Source organism: Drosophila ananassae, chromosome 2L (genome assembly GCF_017639315.1).
Source record: "Drosophila ananassae strain 14024-0371.13 chromosome 2L, ASM1763931v2, whole genome shotgun sequence".
Classification (NCBI taxonomy): domain Eukaryota; kingdom Metazoa; phylum Arthropoda; class Insecta; order Diptera; family Drosophilidae; genus Drosophila; species Drosophila ananassae.
The window spans coordinates 29,186,691-29,207,416 of record NC_057927.1 but is presented as its reverse complement, the minus strand read 5'-3'; the positions used below and the strand labels follow the sequence as shown (position 1 = coordinate 29,207,416).

At 40.7% G+C, this 20,726-nt stretch overlaps 2 protein-coding genes and 1 long non-coding RNA gene across 3 annotated transcripts in view; 1 reads left to right on the top strand and 2 right to left on the bottom strand.

The window, feature by feature from the left end:
• The window catches only part of LOC26515379 (rabankyrin-5), a 95,062-nt gene that overhangs the window by 37,429 nt on the left and 36,907 nt on the right, over nucleotides 1–20,726 (bottom strand). The gene's annotated exons all lie outside the window — the stretch shown is intronic.
• LOC6505746 (NADH dehydrogenase [ubiquinone] 1 beta subcomplex subunit 2, mitochondrial) lies at nucleotides 994–1,660 on the bottom strand. Its single transcript, XM_001964308.4, has 3 exons — nucleotides 1,447–1,660; nucleotides 1,258–1,381; nucleotides 994–1,200 (listed from the first exon to the last, which is right to left on the bottom strand). The coding sequence occupies exons 1-3, from the start codon at nucleotides 1,542–1,544 to the stop codon at nucleotides 1,132–1,134; spliced, it is 291 nt and encodes a 96-aa protein (XP_001964344.1). The 5' UTR covers nucleotides 1,545–1,660; the 3' UTR covers nucleotides 994–1,131.
• On the top strand, nucleotides 1,672–6,789 carry LOC123256982. The gene is made up of 3 exons (XR_006506868.1): nucleotides 1,672–1,835; nucleotides 5,457–6,545; nucleotides 6,607–6,789. It is a non-coding gene; the product is annotated as an uncharacterized LOC123256982 (long non-coding RNA).

Genomic DNA, 20,726 nt, shown 5'->3' with positions numbered 1-20,726 from the left:
CCCGAGTTCCATCGCTGGACCAAGCACATAGCCAACAAGCATTTCTTCATCAGGGAAAGAATTGCTGAGGGAGAATTCGGAATCGAACAAATCCCGACTGAAGAACAACTCGCAGATATGATGACAAAGCCGATCCTTAATACTCGTCTCCGGATTCTTTGCAACAAGATTGGACTCTTCTGAAGGAAAAAAAAACACCATTTATTTCGCTTTATATAGTCATAAAAATTTTCAAGTTTGTCAATTGAATTGTTATTTTTGAATTCTCACAAGGGAAAGAGTAAAAAAAAATGTTTCAAATTCAAAAGATTTGGGGAAGGTTGAAATCACCCATAATTAGGACAAAATCAGAGTCATTGACTAATGAAAAAACGAACTTAATAGCCTCAAGGTGGTGAAAATATACAGCATTCTCAACCGAATCAGATGAGAGCAATCCCAAAAACACGTCGGGATACGGGAATGTCCGACTAAAAACTGATTTATATTAGTATTGAAACTTAAATATATGGACAATATATCCACCAAAGTTATTAAGAAAATGGCGTGCTTGGTGTTATTAAAAGATGGTCAAACTAATTTATTGACCCCCTACGTAAGAAAAACTTTATATTCATCTTTAGTCAGTCCGATACTTGAATATAGATACTTGATACAATACTTGAGTGCTTAGCCATTGTAATTCGACATATGCGCTACAACGGGGTATACCACATCGTTTGGCTTAGCTCTACTTTTAACCTCAACTCTTATATTCCTAATACTTTATCTGAGCAACAATCTTTCTCGTAATATTTTTGCTGTATGTATGCAGCGAAAGCTGCCTCGGGTACATAAACGTTTCCGACCCTGAAAATGCACATTTTCGATTGGTATTTTTGTGATTGTGCTTATATTTTAAGTGTTGTTTGAATTTTAATGTTCTATATATTTTTAACAAAAAAAGTTAGTTTGTCCTTCTATATGTATCCTTTAATTAAACTAATTCGAAAGTACATTTAAAAGTCTCGCTTTTATTTGTTGTATCATTGCTGACATGAAAAGGATACTAGGATAAGTCGTAAACCAAGTTTACTTTCGTTAGATTTTATTTTTCATGTTATGCAAACAACAGATAGCCCATATTATTTATTAATCATCTTTTGGTATTCCCAATTCCGAGTTGCTCCATTTTGCCGAGTTTGGATATTCAAATTCGCCCTAAAAATATTCAAAATATTTACATTGTATATTATGTACATATGTATTCAAACTTACCGTAATATGATCAGGTTCATGCCACAAGTGCCAAATTACCCACCACCACATGGCTCCTCCAACAGCAATGGCACCAATCTTAGTGGCATTCGAATGAGCCGGTGGACCCTTTCGATATGAAACCCTTATAAAATTATATAAGATTCATTGCAATGTCTGGGAAGAAATTAATCTTAGAAGAGAACTTACACATGGCTTTCTCTTCGTATTGATTTAGATGTCAATGAACTTCGGTTTAAACAGCCAAGAGCCGTTTTTAAAGAATGAAAATTGCGAGCAATATTCATTTTATCTTAATTGTTTATTATTTAAAGAAACAAAATTTAGTTTTGTGGAACAGAATATAAATACTTATGAAATGTACTAAATAAAACCACCAAGATCTCAGTGACAATGTCTACTACACATACATACACCGTTTGCATTTCTATTTTTTTGGTATATTTTTTCAATACAACCTTTTTACAGAGGTTATTGCAAACATCATCCATACAAAAAAAAAAATTTTTTGCCAAATTCATTTTAGCTCAAAAACTTTATTCTTTCCAAATGTATATCAGATATTTTAAGCGTGGCATGTGAGTTTGCCACCGTTTTTTACCTCATCAAGAGGATTTTTTTATTATACCCTATCAGAGGGTATTATAATTTTGGTCGAAAGAGTGCGACGCAGTGAAGGAGACATCTCCGACCCTATAAAGTATATATATTCTTGATCAGGATCACCTCCTGAGTCGATATAAGCATGTCCGTCTTTCCGTCTGTTTCCACGCAAACTTGTCTCTCAGTTTTAAAGCTATCGAGTTGAAACTTTACACACATCCTTATTTTGCTTGCAGGCAGTATATTGTAAGTCGGAACGGCCGGGATCGGTCGATTATATCCTATAGCTGCCATATAACTGATTAATCGGAAATGCCATAACTTTGATGATTGGATTGGATTGGATTGGATTGGATTGGATTGGATTGGATTGGATTGGATTGGATTGGATTGGATTGGATTGGATTGGATTGGATTGGATTGGATTGGATTGGATTGGATTGGATTGGATTGGATTGGATTGGATTGGATTGGATTGGATTGGATTGGATTGGATTGGATTGGATTGGATTGGATTGGATTGGATTGGATTGGATTGGATTGGATTGGATTGGATTGGATTGGATTGGATTGGATTGGATTGGATTGGATTGGATTGGATTGGATTGGATTGGATTGTATTGTATTGGATTGGATTGGATTGGATTGGATTGGATTGGATTGGATTGGATTGGTGTTGGTGTTTTTGGAAGCGGGAAGGCGAAACAAACTTGAACGATTTGGGATTTGTATGACATAAAGCATTTTGATGTATCCGTATCGCTTCGCGTGTGCCAAATTTTCTTCCAAACATAGCTCAGGTCTGCTTCTTCATCTTTGGGGTTTGATTCTATTGTCGCTGAGTAAAGATTCTTATCTCTATTTTTTGAAGTTTACTAACCCACACTAATCGCTCTCTTTAATATCCTTTTTTCGCGTCCCTGGTACAGTGGTTCAAGGTTCCTCAATAAAAAAAAAATATTAATTAATTAATTAATTAATAATCATGGAATATTAACTTGATTGTGCATTGAAGACTTGTGATAAGACCGGACCGGCCGGACTTGGGAAAAATTCGGCTTCCAAATATCTCAGTATAAATGAGAAATTGTCTGATATGTCCTCTGTGGTATCGTCTGGAACTCCGGTACGAACTGATGCCGCAGTAGTAGTTACGGAAGCACCAAAACTCTTTCAGGTGATACCACCATCGAAACAAATTTTTGTTTCCCGGCTTGGCCCTGACACTTCTGAGATTGATATCTCGGCTTACATCAAAGCCGACATAAAGGTGGTAGATATTACAAAATTTAAATATTCATTCACCAGGCACACGTCATCTTTCAAAATACGTGTGCCCATGCAGATGTTCAAGACGATTTGTTCCGCCAGCTTTTGGCCACAGAACATTTTCGTCCAAGAACCTTAGCCAAGTGTAGGGTGAAGAAAAAAAATGACCAAACCTGTTGGTGTAAAACTCCCACATGTTAGGCCACTGTCCAACCTTCCAACTCATCTCAGTTCCAAAAACTAATATCTTCACTAACATTTACTTATCAGAATACTAGAGGATTACTTAGTAAACTTCCCAAACTGTATTCTGATAGTTCTTCCTTTGCATCTTACTTATAGTCTTTACAGAAACTTGGTTAGAGCCGGAGATCTTAAGCTCCGAAGTTTTTCCAAGTAGGTATAACACTTTTCAGATTTTGGTGATATAGAATTTCTTTGTATTAAAATCGTATTGTCCGGTCAATCTTTATACGTTACCTGTTCTTATATACCACCTTCGTCCGAACTGGCAACATTTGTCAGCTATCGTTTCGTTTTTGATCGTCTGTCTGATGGTGACCAGCTGGTAGCTCTGGGTGTCTTTAATAACCCACAACTAATGTGGTCTAATGTTGATAATTCACCGTCTTTACTGCTTAACTCACACCACGACTTTCCTGCGGGCATGATGTTACCTAAATTTAAAGATGTTACCTTGCCATTAGTCCGCGTCACATCTGGGGCGCTGTTTATTAACGACTTGCCCCTTGCCTTAATTGAGTCTTTTATACTTATGTACGCTGATGATGTTAAGCTTTGTCCTTATTATAAATTCACCAGGGCCCAATCTAGACATGAATCCGATTTGGATAAATTTCAAAATTGATGTTTAATAAATAACCTAAAGCTTAATGGATCGAACTGCAAAGTCATGTTATTTTATAGTACTAGTGCTCACCAGGTTAGATTTTAAACTTAAATGTACCGACCATCACGTATCATCCGCCAATAATGCAACTGACGTCTTGTCCAGAGGAACAACAGTTGGCAAGCTCTCAATCAACAGTATGTAGTTTTGTGGACCCCTGTTCTCACATGGACCAAGGGAGAACTGCACAACGGGGCCAGCCATTATTTCAACAAGTTTAGAACAAATAACAAAATTCGCAGGCATGGTGGCCGCGAAGGACACATTTGGAGGAGAGATATACAGCTGCAGGCACAGTAATGCCTTTTACCAAATTACCAGATGTACCAGAGTCAAGCTCATAGAGCCCATAGAGGAAGCATTAGAATCCGTCTTAAGGGCTCCCACCCAATCAACTATGGACGACAGAGGTTCAACAATATCGGTTAGCGATATAAAAGGAAAAAATGCACCGAACAAACTGGAGCACCAGACAACCATGTCATACGCAGCTTTGGCCATTTCAATCATCATGCTGATACTGATCAACTTCTTCATCCTGCGACACAAACGGTCTATTTGGACTCCAAAGGCTAAAGGCACTACAAAAAGATTAACTCCCGAACCGTCCCTAGGGCAGTATTCTATAGAGCTGGACGACGGACGACTGTTCAACAGCCGGGATAATTTTTAAGTCATAAGACTTTAATATTAAATCACAAAAAACACAATTGTACAAAAACAGAGACACAATAAAGAAAATATTAAGCTTATATAAAGAACGATGACTTAAAGAACCAAACAAACGGAAACAAGAATTGCTGATATGTAATCGACAAAATATTGTAACACGATCCACACTTTTAAATTGTTAATCTCAAATCTCAATTTCTATTTACTTATCTATATCTAGTCCATTTCGATTGATCAACTGATAACCTGCAGAACAGTGACGACCTTGACTAAGCACATCTTCTTTCACAAGGGCCATCAGCGGAGGTACACCACAGGGGGATTCCTCTTCCTTCTCCTATGGAACATAGCATCATAGAAAGAGGCTGCAAGGTATATGCATATGCGGATAACGAAATCCTGAAATCCTGTTCACAGGAAAATACCCACAGACAGACTCTGTGAGCTCGAAACTACAAATCATAGCCGAAAGAGCAAGCAGTTAATAAGTTACTCGTCCTCCCGCCACTCGTCCTCCCACGAAAAAGCAACCATAGAGTTTCCTTCAGCAACAGTGCCAAGTACCTAGGGGTAATACTAGACAGGAAGCTGAACTGACACATAGAAGAAAGGCCAAATGCTATAAATTTTCTTTGTTTTGTTTTCATATTTTACTTATTATTTGTATTGTATTTTTTCTTTATTTTTATTTTAATTTTACTCTTGTATATGCATTTTATTTTTCTACATTTTTATACCCTTGCAGAGTGTATTATAATTTTTTGTCAAACCCTATAAGAGGTTACCCTAAAATGAATATATATTCTTGATCAGAATCACCTCCTGAGTCGATATAAGCATATCCGTCTGTCCGTCGGTATGTCTTTTTCTATGCAAACTAGCCTCTCCGTTTTAAAGCTATTGACTTGAAACTTTCCACACATCATTCTTTTATTTGCAGGCATTATATAACTCGGAACGGGATTGGCTGATTTTATACAAAAGCTGTCATATACCCCAACGATTGGAATTGGCAAAACTTTTTTGATTTTTAAACTAGATGGATGGCTTTCTACGAATTCCATTTCGGGCAACCTATTCCGATCTGCCAAATGTCATAAGGAACTTAACGATCGGAAATGGCATAACCAATTTTGAAAGATGCATTCGAACATTTTTAATAGAAAATTTATTTGATGGTGGAATTCTCATAAGGATCGGCCAGCTATATACGATTCAATATAATAATATAAGCTCCTACCTAACTGTAAGGGTATATTAAATTCGGCTCCTTCCAAAGTAAGCTTTTCTTTCTTTGATTTATAATGTATCCTTTTGGTATGTAAATCTCTATAAATATATCGGTACAAATCACATAACTATTCTACAATGTAAATCGGCATAAAATTGTAAATATGAGACACCGTTAGAGCATGACGAGAGAGCGAGACAACACTAGCGCATGATTGCTGATGCAGGTGGCCTATGGAATGCCAGGGTCCCAGATGTAAAGGTAACACTTTATGGGGGCCTTGTTGCGAACTTTCGTCTTGTACAGGAAGGACGGCAAAAATCGTTGACGGTTACATCGAAGACCTGATAAACTGAAATTCCCTCCGGAAGATCGCTTGCTCCATCAAACGCGGATTTTTTTCGAAAGCACCGCATTTATTAATCGCCTTAAGCACAGTCTTTTTCTCCCCAATAGGCCAATATGAAGAACGTATCTTCGCTAATAGCCATTGAAGGTTCTTCGCATGAAAGCTAGTCATTACGCTTAGCGTTACCGGAAGTCACGCGCTGAACAGCTATAGAGCTAATTCCCTTATAATATCGTCTGGATCTTGTGATGTAGGTACGTAACGCCACTCTGTTTAAGTCAGCTAAGACAGCTAAGATTGTCGCCAACAACTTAGTTCCAGCAATCTCTAAATTCAGTAAAGTTAACATCTTAAAAGGAGCTACATAAGAATTCGAACCAAGGCATCGGCCCTCAGCCCTTGGCGACGTGGAAACTACGTAAATACACGAAGATATGCTGGCGTCACAGAAGCTATGAATCTCCACGAAAGCTCGAGGAGAGGAAGAGAAAGCATCCTAAGCCAGTCGGTAAGTTCTCCTAAAGTGGCTGCCATCATCGAAGATAAAATAAGACTTCCTATCCTCTTCATGCAAGCAGCTGAAGTTCGCTTTTAGACAGGAGCGTCTTGGCTTCCACTGGAAATTCTGCGGCTTCGTCCTAAGCATCACACGCCAGTAAATTGTACAGATTTTGACAGTCAAAAAATTTAATTCAAGGAATAAGCTAAGATGGTTGCAGCGGACCCATCAAACACCACCCTAAGTTTCGTCATGTTGCTGTCTTTCTACACAGTAATGCGGAAAAAAATATTTTTGCATTCCCGATGCAACTCTGGCGAAACAAAAGCCATATGACCTACCAAGAAAAGTTAAGATACTCCCTTATAATGGCAAAGTATTTCGCTGATGAGACAGCTCCCTCTCCACAGACTGAAAACGACGCAGCGCGCCTTCAAAATGGGATCGATGGGATCTCCACATCCCAGAACTGACGAAAAAGTTGATCAAGCCACTCATCCATAGTACCTGGGGGACTGACTATCCGCCTGACTAATAAGTAATCGTAATAAGTCGAATCGAAATAAGTAATCGTAATCGACGAGTAAGTAATTGTAAAATGCTGTATGGCATCATCAACCTTCTGCAATAGCACTTGAAAAATGATGCAGCTGACAATCTGCTCAGATGTGCCCAAGCTTGCCAGTGCCCGTATATGAAAATTAAATTTATCCGAAAGCTCGCAAAGCCTGGTCGCCGATGCGCATTCCACGGGCCGATGTAGTATTTCATTTATATGAGCTAGAAAATTCAGCTGGCGATTACTGAACCCATGTTTAGCAGCTGTAAGGTAATGTTATAGTTATTGTCAGGCACCTCCAACAAATGCACAGTCTTCAAGGCCGACTCACGAAGACAGGACCGCAGCCGCTGAAGCTTCTCCATACGACTTATAAATGGGTTTGTGTCCCTCATGGTAGAGAACAGTAACCGGAATTCAAGCCACTCCGGCTAACCTCCACAAGCGACAGTGACGGCAAAGCCTGGAAAGTTTCGCCAAACGACGCATCGATATTGGTGACGGAAGTAGCGTTGATCAGCGTCGAGCACGCAGGCAACAAACTGGAGCACCGAATAATCTCCTGGTCCAGAATGCATCGTGCTTTCCACGTTTAATTGTGTAGTTGACGCGCAGATCGGATTTCTTGAGTTCCGCAACATCCAACTCGGACAGCTCCTTGTACGTGCTCTTCCGCAACGATGCCTTCCAATTCGCTAAGCATTGCTTACGGAAATTTCGCGGTCAACACTTGGAGGAGGACAGTAATCTGTGGAAATCTTTAGGATGGAGAGATGGAGATGCTGCCTGGAGGATAGGCTGTCAATAGCTATCCTCGGAAAACTGGGAAAAAGAGCGTGACAACAGGTTAATGGAGGAGGAGTTAAAGGCGTTCGCAGGCCAGAAAGGCTGCTCGAACATAACACAGCTCAGGATCACTATGAAGGACGACATCCCGATAAAACAGAGGTATTATCCAAAAATCCCGAAAATACAAGGAGAGATAAGCGCGAAGTTGGAAGAGCAGCTGTAGCGCGTATAGCTCACCTATTGTTATGGTGAAAGAGAAGACGGGTCAGTGAAGGATGTGTGTGAACTTCCGACAGATAAACGTTAGATCAATAAAGGTTGCGTACCCAATGCCAAGAATCAATTGCATTTTGGAGCAGCTTAAGGAGGCACGATTTTTCAGTAGCCTCGACCTAAAGGACGGATATTGGCAAAGCCCACTGGAAAAGGAAAGGAGTACACTGCCTTCACAGTACCAGGAATAGGTCTGTACCAATGGAAGGCGATGTCGTCATCGGTTGCACTTAGCATCGTTTCACATTCGTACTCGTGATCGGACGCACAAGGGAGGAGAATATGGAAATCTCGAAGGATGTATTCCGGAGACTGAAGGCGGCGGACTTGAGGATAAACGCGGAAAAGTACCATTCCTTTAGGGAGGAAAGGTTGCCGAGATCACGGAGCTGCAACGAAAAGACAGTTCGCCAGTTTATGGCGATAGAGGTATCGGTGGTATCGGCGTTTCATCCCAGACCCCGCCAGAATCGCGAAGCCTTTGATCTCCTGCGGGACGAAATGGGAATGGACTGCCAGACACCAGGAGGGATTTAAAACCCTGGCATGCCCGGATTTCTCAAAAAGATTTGTACTGCAAACAGACGCCAATGACTACGGTGTGGATGCGGTCCTAACGCATGGCACATGGGAGGGATCAACGCCAGTTGGACTTTGATCGGGGCTGAAAAAATTACTCGGCGACTGAGAAGGATTAATTAGCTTAGGACAATTCGCCAAATGAGATCATACCTAAAGGGGTACTAATTCGACGCAATCACGGACCACAAGGCGCTGAAATGACTAAACACCGTATATAGCCCACTTGGAAAGTTGCGAGATGGGTTACAGCCAGTAATAAGAGAAGCTAAGAAGTGCCACAGCAATGGATAAGCGCACTGAAAGAAAAGATAAGGAAAACCCAGAAAAATATCCGGATTACATGCAAGTAGCGGGCCTGGTTTACCGTCATAAACCGCATAGAGAAGGGGCGTCATGGAAGCTGTGAAGACACTTAGAAAAGGACAAAGGAAAACAATTGCTAAGTAGTAGCAAGGTGCTTCTAGCCAGGGACGCAGATATCAATCCGGAAATATGTCAGAAAGGGTAAAACATGCTTGCAGTACGAACCGATGCAGGCCGCAGGGAAAATGGTAATGATGGCCGCAGGGAAATGGCCAGAGGAAATGTGGGGAGTTCTGACTAGAGTTAATGCTGGCAGTAAACTCAAGCGTGTCAAAACTAGCACCGCGATACGACAGGCCGCACAAGGATGTACATTTTGTGTCGCCAGTGATTGCCGTGCTACGGCACGTCGGCATGAAGAAGAAGAAGAGGGCACACCTGAGCGAGCTCAAAGCCAAACCGACAAAAGTGTCGGCGCTACGGGTATACAAAATAGGGGAAAAGATAAAAAAAACTATTTTCTAGGACGGAGGATGACTATTCTAGGCGGACAGTAGTCAGACTAAAAAAAGACTGCGGGAGACTGAGGTGTGCGGCCTTTTCGAGCATGGAACATAGACGATGTCATCACAGAGCACATACACGCCAGAGGTCTTGACGGATGAAAGCGACCTAGAGATCCTCGGCGTGCCCGGTTGGGACGTGCAGCGAATTAAGGCAGCACGGCAAGTTTTTAGAGCGGCAATGGCGAGGGATGCTAGGACCGAGCTTATGGCATACAACGGAATTAAAGACAAGTGCCAGAGACTGCAATCGGCGCTAGCGAGGGCACGCAAGCCCGAGGAGTGTAGAAAGGTAGTTAAGGAACGGAACGATGACACGAAGGGCGTTGTTCAGAAGGACATTTAAAAAAAGGAAAAGGGAAGGAAAAGTCAATCGATCCTTATGAAATTTGACAGATCAGATTATTTTCCCAAATAAAATATTTATAAAGTCCCAATCTTCTAGTTCGAAAAACAACAAAGTTACGCCAATTCCGATCATTCTGTTATAAGACAGCTGTAGGATATAGTCGGCCGATTCTTATAAAATTTGGTAGATAAAATTAGTTTTTCAAAAATGGAATTCGTAAAAAGTACCATCTATCTAACTTAAAACCCAAAATCATGGCTTTTCCGATCAATTAATTATATGGCGGACCGATCCCGGCCATTCCGACCTCTGCGTTGCAAGCTTTTGACCAAAATTATAATTCCCTTTGCAAGGGTCTAATAAAAAATGCATAGAAGAAGAAAGCAGAGACGCCGTGGAACGTAACGGTCCTAGGAGGAGCACTTCTGCTGTCCTATCAAAACTTCTGCGAGCAACAACGTAGCAGGGCGGGGAAGGCGGTGCGGAACGGAAGAGATCCGGGGCTAAAGTCCGGGACCGAGGAGGGTCAAGGGGGTGTAAGAGGGAACCCACCGATGGAAGGAGGACCGCATTTGGAGAATCCGATAATAAAGTGGAAAAGTTTTTTTGAAAGATGTATGAGTGATAGGCAAAAGGACCCCCCGTGGGTAAGTATCCGTGGCGCAATGTAAACGAGTCGGGTTGGATCATATCCCAGTTGAAAATGTAACTTGGTATCGAAGCACAAAAATCGGACCGGTCTGGCGTATGTCTTATCGCATCCTTATCGCAATGACCCAGGGTGGCTAACTCGGGAACTCAAACCCAACGAAAATTCCGTTCGGGGCACCACGGTCCAGTCAGGAGACTTCTAATTCAGGGTCGCTAGGGAGAGAGTTATGGAGGCCCTTGTCCGGCTGCCAGGCACTGAGAACACATATCAGACGAAACAATTGCCCAACGGGCATAAATAAAATATATTTTTAATGCCATCCCAGAATTCAATGGCCAAAAATTTGATCTTCAAAGATTTATTACAGATTTTATTTTGGTGAACATAACAAAAGGAACATATATCGTTTCAGGTTATTAAAACAAAAATGGATGTCTCAAAAATGAACGAAGCCGTTACAAAGTGCATAAAATTTAGTACTGAAATGAGAGAAACCCGAGTTCAATTTTTTACAACCGAAAAGGACAATCCTACAAAAATAATAACTTCAGAGGTAATTATCGGGGTAAAGGATATGGAAGAGGTTACTTCAATAATAATTATCACCGAAACAATGGGTATTACCAAAATATGGGTTACACCCAAAACTATAATAACCACACCATTAATTAAAGAGGTCGTGGAAATTTTAGAGGTAATAACTTTGATGGAAAAAATGGTTACAACAACAACTGGCGGAAAAACTACATTCTCCAGTTAAAAATATTGAAGCTCAATCGAAAAACGTTTATGTTTCTGTAACCATTAAAAATCATCTTACAAAAAGACCCTTAATTCCTATTAATAGATACAGGCTCAGACATTTTTTAAAAATAAATTCCGGTCAATATGATAAAATAGATACAACAAAAACTACAAAAATGTCTGGAATAGAAGAAAGTACTCTTGAATCACAAGGACAAACTTTTGTAGAAATACACACAACAAAAATAATAATTCCATTTCATTTCCATACAGTAAGCAATGACTTCCTAATACATAGCATGTGAGGAATAGGCTTCGTAAAAAATTTTAATTGCCAACTAGCTCGACCATTAGATTTCAATTAAGACAAATATACCAATTACAAATTTAATTACTAATAATTTAATTATCCCAGCGCTATCCGAAATTGTAAGACAACTATACATAACAACCTCTCACAAAGAAGTCATTAAAAACCAATGTATATATATAGACATTATTATAATTAGCAATATAACTGATTTAAGCAATACATTTTGCCGTATTTTAAATACAACCGATAAAAATAAAATTCTAAAAATTTTCAAAATCGAGTACAAATAAATTAAAAACTATCAAATCATACAAAAAAAAGTAAACAAGAAATCAAGAAGTCGTATCAAAACTAATAAACAATTTTCCTACTCTTGTATACCCTCCCCAAGCTGTGTACCGAATTTACTGATATATTACGGTTAGAAACGGAATCCATTCCAGAAAATAATTTTTACAAACAAAATCTGACATTAAAAGATAATACACCAATGTACACTCAAAACTATAGAACACGCCATAGCCCAAAATAAGAAATAGATAAACAAGTAGAAAAACTAATATATAGAAGATGACATAGTAGAACCCTGAGTATCAGAATAAAACCATTCAGAAGAAGATGGAGGTTAGTTATTGATAATTGTCAAATAAAAAATGAGCACTCTCACTACCAAGAATCGAAGATATATTAAATCAACTTGATAGAATATAATTCTTTTCTTGCCTAGATCTGATGTCTAGATTTCACCAAATTACTCTATATAAAAAGTTCAGACCAATACCATAATTTTCAATTTTAATTTTTTTTTGGATCATACAGATTTAAAAGATTGTCCTATGAATTAAAAATAGCACCTAATTAATTCCATTGAACGATGACAATAGCATTTTCGGAATTAAAACCACTCAAAACTTTCCCTCCTTCCAGTCGTCCATGTAGACTTAGTCGTAATAGGTTGTTTCGAAAATCATATGATAAAAAATCTATCTCAATTTACACCCAAAAAATCCACATTCTTTATGCACGAAGTCACATTTCTAGGACACTAGTGCACAAACAATGGAATTTTCCGATGTCCGAAATGTCCGATGATAAAAAATTTGACCTAACAACTTACTACCCTATTCCGTCCGATGACGGAATTAGGAAGCAGTAGGTTAGGATTATGAACCTAAAAAGGTTAGGAAGGATACCTTTAGGTTAAAAACAATTAAATTGCAGCTGCCTCATCTAGAATAAACATCGAAGAACTAAAAGATTTCAATAAAAAAATACTAAAAGTTACAACTAGATTCCCAGGAAAACAGAAAAAAAACTGAGTAGGACTTGCTAAAGCAACCGACAGCGTCCAAGCCCAACAGATTTGACGTTATTCGTAACATAGATGACTGGAAAACAGATATATACAAGATGTTGATGATAGCTTCCTTGGGACACCCCAGATGTGGCGCGGACTAAACGCGAGGTAACATCTTTAAAGAAAACACGTTGGGTTCTCCCAGATAAGTAGCTCGAAATCCAGATAAGAAGATCAGTTGGGAATCCCAAAAGACTGAGTTTACTTATAAGAAGCGAACAGAGTCAAATGCTTTACTGAAGTCAGTGTAAATGACGTCTGTTTGTAAGCCATTCCGGAAGCCATCCGTGATAAAAGATGTTAGCTCCAATAAGTTTGTAGTGCTGGAGCGGCGCTTCATGAAGCCATGCTGGCACGGAGTTATTATTGAACTACATGATGTTGCAAATGTGGAGTGATAAGTTTTTCAAAAAGCTTTGGAATTGCTGAAAATTTAGAGATGTCTCTATAATTTGCAGCGTTGGATTTTTCCCTTTTTTATGCAGAGGAATATTAAAAGATTCCCTCCACATAAGAGGAAAGATCGAAGTCTCCAGCGATACATTAAAGAGTTTAAAGAGCGGTTTGCTCAGAGCTTCGGCGCAGCTCTTCAGAACACAGCCTGGGCACAACACGGGCTTGATCTTAAGAAGATCCGATAACATACCACTTTGATCAAAAGATGGGCGAAATATAAGATTGGCTGATTGGATATCATAAGTGTAAGGCTAAGCTGAACTGCTGCTAGGTGAATACGTAGTTTGAAAAAACTGTGCCAAGAGATCGGCCATTGCCTGATAAGTGTTCGCATATGAGTTCTCAAACGTAAGCAGTGGGGAAAAGATACATGTTTACGCTTAGTGTTTACAAAGTTATAAAACTGCTCGGTAAAGTGAATCCTGCAGCGGCGAGTATAACTCCTATAACATTCTGCGTTATGCACGGTGAAATTGGGCCGAGCTACTAAGTATCTTGAATAACTAACTGTACAGCCAGATAATCTATGTTTATTTAAAAGTCTATTCATGACGTTCTTTAAGTTTAATAGGTGTTTTGTATACCAAGGCGAATTAGTTGAAGCGGTCGGATATTTCCCGCAAGCGTCGAAAAATGTATTCAAAGTGTGAAAAAATTTTTGTAAGGCAATGTTTTTATCCTCACATGCCATGATCGGACCAATCAAATTTCAAAATTAACTTATTTAGTTTCATAAAGTCATCCTTACGGAAGAAACGAACTTTATGAGATTTATGTGTAGACTTAAGGCCAATAAAGCTATTGTTTTCGATTAAAACCTCAAGAGTGGGATGATATGGATCCTCAGGGTTAGGAAGGGGCATTACTCTTTCCAGAAGTAATGCCATCAGGATCAGAAAGAAAACACAAGTCCAGCAGCTGACCTAAAGAATCTCTAACTTGCTTTATTGGCCCGAGTGACATGTCGAACAAGCCCGCAGGAAAGTCGTGGTGCGAGTTAAACAGTAAAGACGGTGAATTATCAAAATTAGACCACATGAGTTCTGGGTTATTAAAGACACCCAGAGCTACCAACTGGTCACCATCAGATAGGCGATCAGAACCAAAACGAATAGCTGACAAATGTTGCCAGTATGTGGGCGGTTTGGACGAAGGTGGTATGTAAGAACTGGTAACGTATAAAGATTGACCAGACAATACGATTTTATTATAATAAAATTCTATATCACCAAAATCTCGTGATTCTCTTCAGAAGTGAATTTGGAGTCAACAGAAATTAACGCTGCTTCCCTTCAAAGTGTTCTTTCACGTCAAAAGTGCTATACATACTTGGAAAAAATTCGGAGCATAAGAGCTCCGGCTCTAACCAAGTTTCTGAAAAGTCTATGCAAAGGAAGAACTATCAGAATACAGTTTAGGAAGTTTACTACTAGGTAAGTGTTAGTGAAGACATTAGTTTTTTGAAACTGATTATATGCTGCACACGCGAAACAATACGGATGTATGAAATTCAAAAGTTGGTTTTTATAAATGTAATATAATAAAAGTAAACACCGGAATGTTTAATGTTAACTAATGAAAGATTTTATAATAAAGTAGTGAGTTTAAAAAAAAAAACACGTCCGTTCGCTTTAAGGTGAAGAGAGGAAGTGACAAGAGGATGTGACAATTACAAGAGCATAAAAGGGAGAGGTATACTCAGGAGCCAAGTTGGAGACGGTGGGACAAGATCCCCAGCAAACCGAGGGCCCGCGTATGGAAGCCGTCAGACCCAACCACAATTCTGGCCATGCTTAGAATGTGTAATCCTACACTTCCAACAGCGGTCTAGAGGGTCGCCAAGGTGAAGAAAGCAGTGGTGCTACGGCGACGTGTTGACCGCACCCTAAAAGAGGAAACCGTGAAGATCCTGGGTGCCGGTAATCGTATTAAGTACGGGTCCGAGCTGTGTAGCAGTGTAACAGCATGTAGCAGTGAGGATCTACAAGTTGGATGCGAGGAGCAAGTCAGAGTCATCGCTTTTCAGTTTTCACTTTCCAGTTTTCTGGAAAGGACAGCTCAGTAGATGCGTAGGCAGGGATACCAGGGCACACTCGAATACCTCTTAAGTAATGGGAATCTTAAATGGGCGATAAAAAATTTTAAATCCTTCAAAATTCCCCCAAAATCTTTTCAAATAACCTAAAGCAATGGAGCACAGTCTTCGTACGAAGGTTTATTCCTAAGGCAGAGAAATCTTACCAATGGGAATGCTCTGAACTTGAGCGAAAAAGAAGGTGTATGAAGTTAATCCGTTCAAGACAAAGCTCGTTATGTTTACTTGGAAGTATAAAATATCTAACCTTAAGCTCCCAAGCTCCTAGGGGAAACTCAAACTCTAACTGGTAGTAGTTAATAACTGGTAGGCAGTCTGCGAACATTCATCATACAACCAGTGGAACTGATGGGGATAAAGTTATCCACACTTGCGGTAATAAAACTGCGTGAAGCGAATGAATGGAGAAGAACTAGTTATGGTCATACCAAGTTGGAACTGCACCACTTCACGTTATTTCACTAGCAGGCTCAAATACAGGGATTATTTGGATCTGACAGCCCAAAGTGATCTCCAGACCAGCAGTACCTCGCGCATGATCTGGCCCAGTCGTTTCGGAAAAGATTGGCGATACTCATTTTCGTCAACAAGCTAGACTGCAGTTTAGCGGTAAGGGCAATTACTGGGGACTGGCTGGCGCACACACAGCACGGCTAATGGTGCCCTACAACGACAACTGCAGGGACGTGGAGGAGGAAGAGGAGTCGGTTCGCACCTCCTATGCCACTGCCCGGCAGTTGGGCGTAGTAGACTTAAACCTTTAGAGCCGTTATACCAGTGCCGTTATACCGTTAGTACCATCTCTTTGAATCCATTTTTAGTTTGTCTTATGAACGATCTCATTTCGTCCTGAACAGCACGACAACCGTCACAGCAAAAGTGGAGACCAGACCTACGTGTAATGGCATGTAACCCAGATTAAAAAGAGCGATTAGTCAGGCTTAGTAAAACTGTAAAGAATAGAGATCTATTGAGCGACAATAGACGCAACAAAGAAAATGATGAAGAAGAAGAAAATATATAATTTTATTATTTTATCTCCAAATATACCACTGGACACTTGAAGCGATATTGAATTATTTATTTGAATTAAATTAAATTAAATATTGATTTATAATAGAGGTCTAAAACCAAAAAAGGCTCCCGGTGGTGACCTACTGACGCCAAAGATGCTGATCGCAACTTCCAAAATGTGCTATAGAGGTCGTCTGCAAACTATTTAATGGTATCATAAATCTTGGCTATTTCCCAAAAAAGTGGAAGAAATCCAACATTATAATGATACCGAAGCCTGGAAAAGACCATACAACTTCGTCATCATACAGACCAATAAGTTTTCTGTCTTGTTTGTCTAAATTGTTTCAAAAATCCTTGCTAACTCGCATAATACCACATCTGGAAGCTTGCAAAATTATCCCGGCACACTAATTTGGCTTCCGAAGAAACCACGGAACCATCGAGCAAGTGAACAGATTAACATCCGAAATACGCTCAGCCTTCGAACAGCGAGAATACTGAATACTCATGCACAGAATTAAAACTTATTTGCCAACATACACCCATAAGCTACTGGAATCATAGCTCTACCATAGGGTATTCTTAGTGAGATGCAACGCACCTACTTCGGGCGACTACATCATCGAAGCTGGAGTTCCACAAGGAAGCCTACTCGATTCCAACCCAAGAATTCCTACAAACGCACAACTAACAATGTCAACGTTCGTCGGCGATACCGCTATCCTTATTCGCTCCAGATGCCCAAGGCAAGATGGTATGGTGGTTCGGCTGATTCCTTATCGGTCGGACCTTCTTGTGGTCCGTTTCACGGGAGCAATACTCGAAGTCGGTTGGGTAACTCGGGGTCTACTTGTGGTCCGTTTCACGGGAGCAACACTCGAAGTAGATTAGATACTATAGTATTACTTGTGGTCCGTTTACACAGGGGCCACTCGAAGTAGGTTCGATGATGAAAGTTCTACTGGTGGTCCGTTTACACTGGAGCCACGCGAAGTATATAGCTTTTAAGAGAGTCCTAACTTGTGAACCGTTTTACACAGGATCACTCGAAGTAGGTGGATTTTAAGTCCCGTAGTTCAGAAACTGAGTAATGAGACGATTCACTCTGATTTCGCAATTATCTTTATTTCAGAAAAAAAATTCTTAGATAAGATGCTAAATTATAAATAATTAAATCTAAGAAAGGTCAATGTTATGGACGTGGTAAACTAATGTTTATGCCAGGGTCATCCACCTCTGAGTCTGCTAACTCAGATTGCTTATTCATGCATTGCTTGGTTTTTGCTTGCTTCGGTCAGTCGGTCATTCTTCCCGCAGATAATGCTGATTTCTGCTTCTGGTTCGATTGGCGCATTAAAATAATCGAACAAAAGTGTAAGCATATAACGTTTACTCTTAACAGACAAACTTCGTTCTGAGAACTTCGTTACCTACGGATCAAAGCGTCGGATTTCTTGCAGATAACAGCTAGGTCGAGTTGATCACGTATTTACAGAAACGAAAAGACTCTTGCGGATCAAGGCAGAGGTAAAGGCGTGGCTGCCCTAGAAAGAAAAGCTAGGTAAGATCGAACGCAGATCGAACGAAGAAGCACACGTATACATGCATGAACATAGCACTTCTGTTTGTCCTCTTGGCCAATTTACGAGAACAAGAACGAGACAGCGTTAGAAAATTGGGTTCAGTGTGACGATTGCGGAAGGTGGTACCATTTTGAGTGTGCCGGCGTAGCGGACGACATTGAGAGCAGGGAATGTAGTTGCGATTTCTGCCTCGCGGGTTGCAGCCACATAGCACCGTACGGCAGTATGCAAAGATCACCGGTACAGCCTCAAACACGCGAAGACGCAATGGCCATCCCCGAACCGCACGACAAAGCGCTAGCTGTCGATACTCTAACCGATACGGCCGGCAGCGGAGAGAACACACACGCGCAGGAAGGAAATCCGGAAAGGACTAGGAACCAAATGCTTTTAAAGATGCTAGAGGAGAAAAGGCAAACGGAGGCAAAGTTTATAGAAGAAAAGTATAAAATTCTCATGCAGATGAATCCCACTGATGTACCGGAAGCAGGGATGGTTCGAGCTACAGATTCACCAACGAGCAGTCAAATAGCGGCCCGGCAAGCTATACCCAAAGATCTTTCAACATTCAGTGGAGATCCGGAGGAGTGGCCGTTATTTATCAGCACGTTCGAACACAGCACCACAGCAGCCGATATACACTAACGTGGAAAACATGCTACGTCTGCAAAAGTCGCTTAAAGGAAAGGCTCGTGAACTAATTAGGGATAAACGTCTACTTCCTAATCTAGTTCCAGATGTCATCAGCACTCTGAAGATGTTCTTAGAGTTAATAGAGTACGCGCTAGCAGTTCGCAACGTCTGTGCGATTATGGAGGCATGCGATCTGAAGGCACATCTTAACAATCCTGGCTGGTTAAGGAGCTCGTAGATAAGCTTCCCCACCAACACAAGCTAAACTGGGCAGTTAAAGCATTCAGCGATTGCTTGTACAAGATCGCTGAGGCAGCATCTTCAGTAATGGCGCCATCGTTTTACAAATCAGGCGCAGTTAACACTCACATCGCAATACATGCCGAACCGGAAACTGTGGAGTTAACGGATGTACAAGGGGGCACCATAAGCTACTTCACACGGAACAAGGCAGAACACAAAGTCTCGTGAGTACGCATCAAGACGACAACTACGGAATTCAATTCTTTCGCATCATTCCAGTTAAGCTACGCAATGGCAGCAGGATGATCGAAATCTATGCATTCCAAGACGAAGGATCATCCGTGACTTTAGTAGACGCATCTGTATTCCAAAGATTAGAAGGCCAAGCTGCGCCAATGTGTTTACTGTGGACCGCAGAAACAACACGATTTGAGAGTGAATCCGTGAAAGCGTCAGTCCAAATCTCGGAAATCAATTCCGATAGATTTTATTGGCTGAACAACGTCCAGACCGTTCAGAACCTAGCACTGCCAAAACAGACAGTCGAGATGAAAGAACTACGTAGCAGATTCCAGCATTTGAGAGACTTACCGCTAGAGTCTTATTCTGCCCAGCCGACATTGCTAATCGGGTCAAATAATTGAAAGCTAGCAGTCCCTCGCAGGATCCGAGAAGGGAAATGGAACGAACCGATAGCATGGAAGTGTATGCTAGGATGGACCATCCAAGGATCGACGAACCCACAACGATCCATTGTCATGCATCACTGCGACTGCGATTGGCAGGAGCTTCATGACGACATCAAGGACCATTACAGCCTTGAGACGCTCGTACCACGTAAGCTATATTCAGCCGAAGATAAGCTAGAAGTCAAAATATTAGAGACCACCTGCCAAGAGAAATCAGGAAAATACGAAATACGGTTTTCCGTGGCGTGGTGGCATCGACAATCTGAAGCGCCTTACCTGCATAAAGAAAAAGATCCCTCTGGAACAAAGGATACGCGGTTAAGCTATCCAAGGAGGAAACCTGCCGTGAGAACAGCCGTACATGGTGTCTGCCGATATTCATAGCGCGAAATCCAAATACGCCAAGTAAGCTAAGGCTGGTATGGGATGCAGCAGCGAAGTCACACGGATGTGCCCTGAATGACTATTTAATCAGGGGACCAGATTGCCTGAACCAACTCATAGAGGTCTTACTAACCTTTCGTGTCAACAAGTTTGCGATTTGCGGAGACATTGCGGAAATGTTTCACATTATCAATATCCGCGAGGAGGATATGCACGCGCAACGATTCTTATGGTATGACAGAAGCAGCGATAAAATAGAAACCTATGTTATGCGGGCTATGACTTTTGGGATCAGTTGCGCACCATTCATAGCTCACTTTGTTCGAGATAAAAATGCAGAAGTCCATCACGA

Bases quoted from the DNA above. Each gene is read 5' to 3' on its own strand.
- LOC6505746 (XM_001964308.4), bottom strand. From the start codon at position 1,544: ATGAATATTGCTCGCAATTTTCATTCTTTAAAAACGGCTCTTGGCTGT. The intron at 1,382-1,446 runs GTAAGTTCTCTT...TAATTTTATAAG, and splicing joins ATACGAAGAGAAAGCCATGT to GGTTTCATATCGAAAGGGTC. The intron at 1,201-1,257 runs GTAAGTTTGAAT...GAATATTTTTAG, and splicing joins ATGAACCTGATCATATTACG to GGCGAATTTGAATATCCAAA.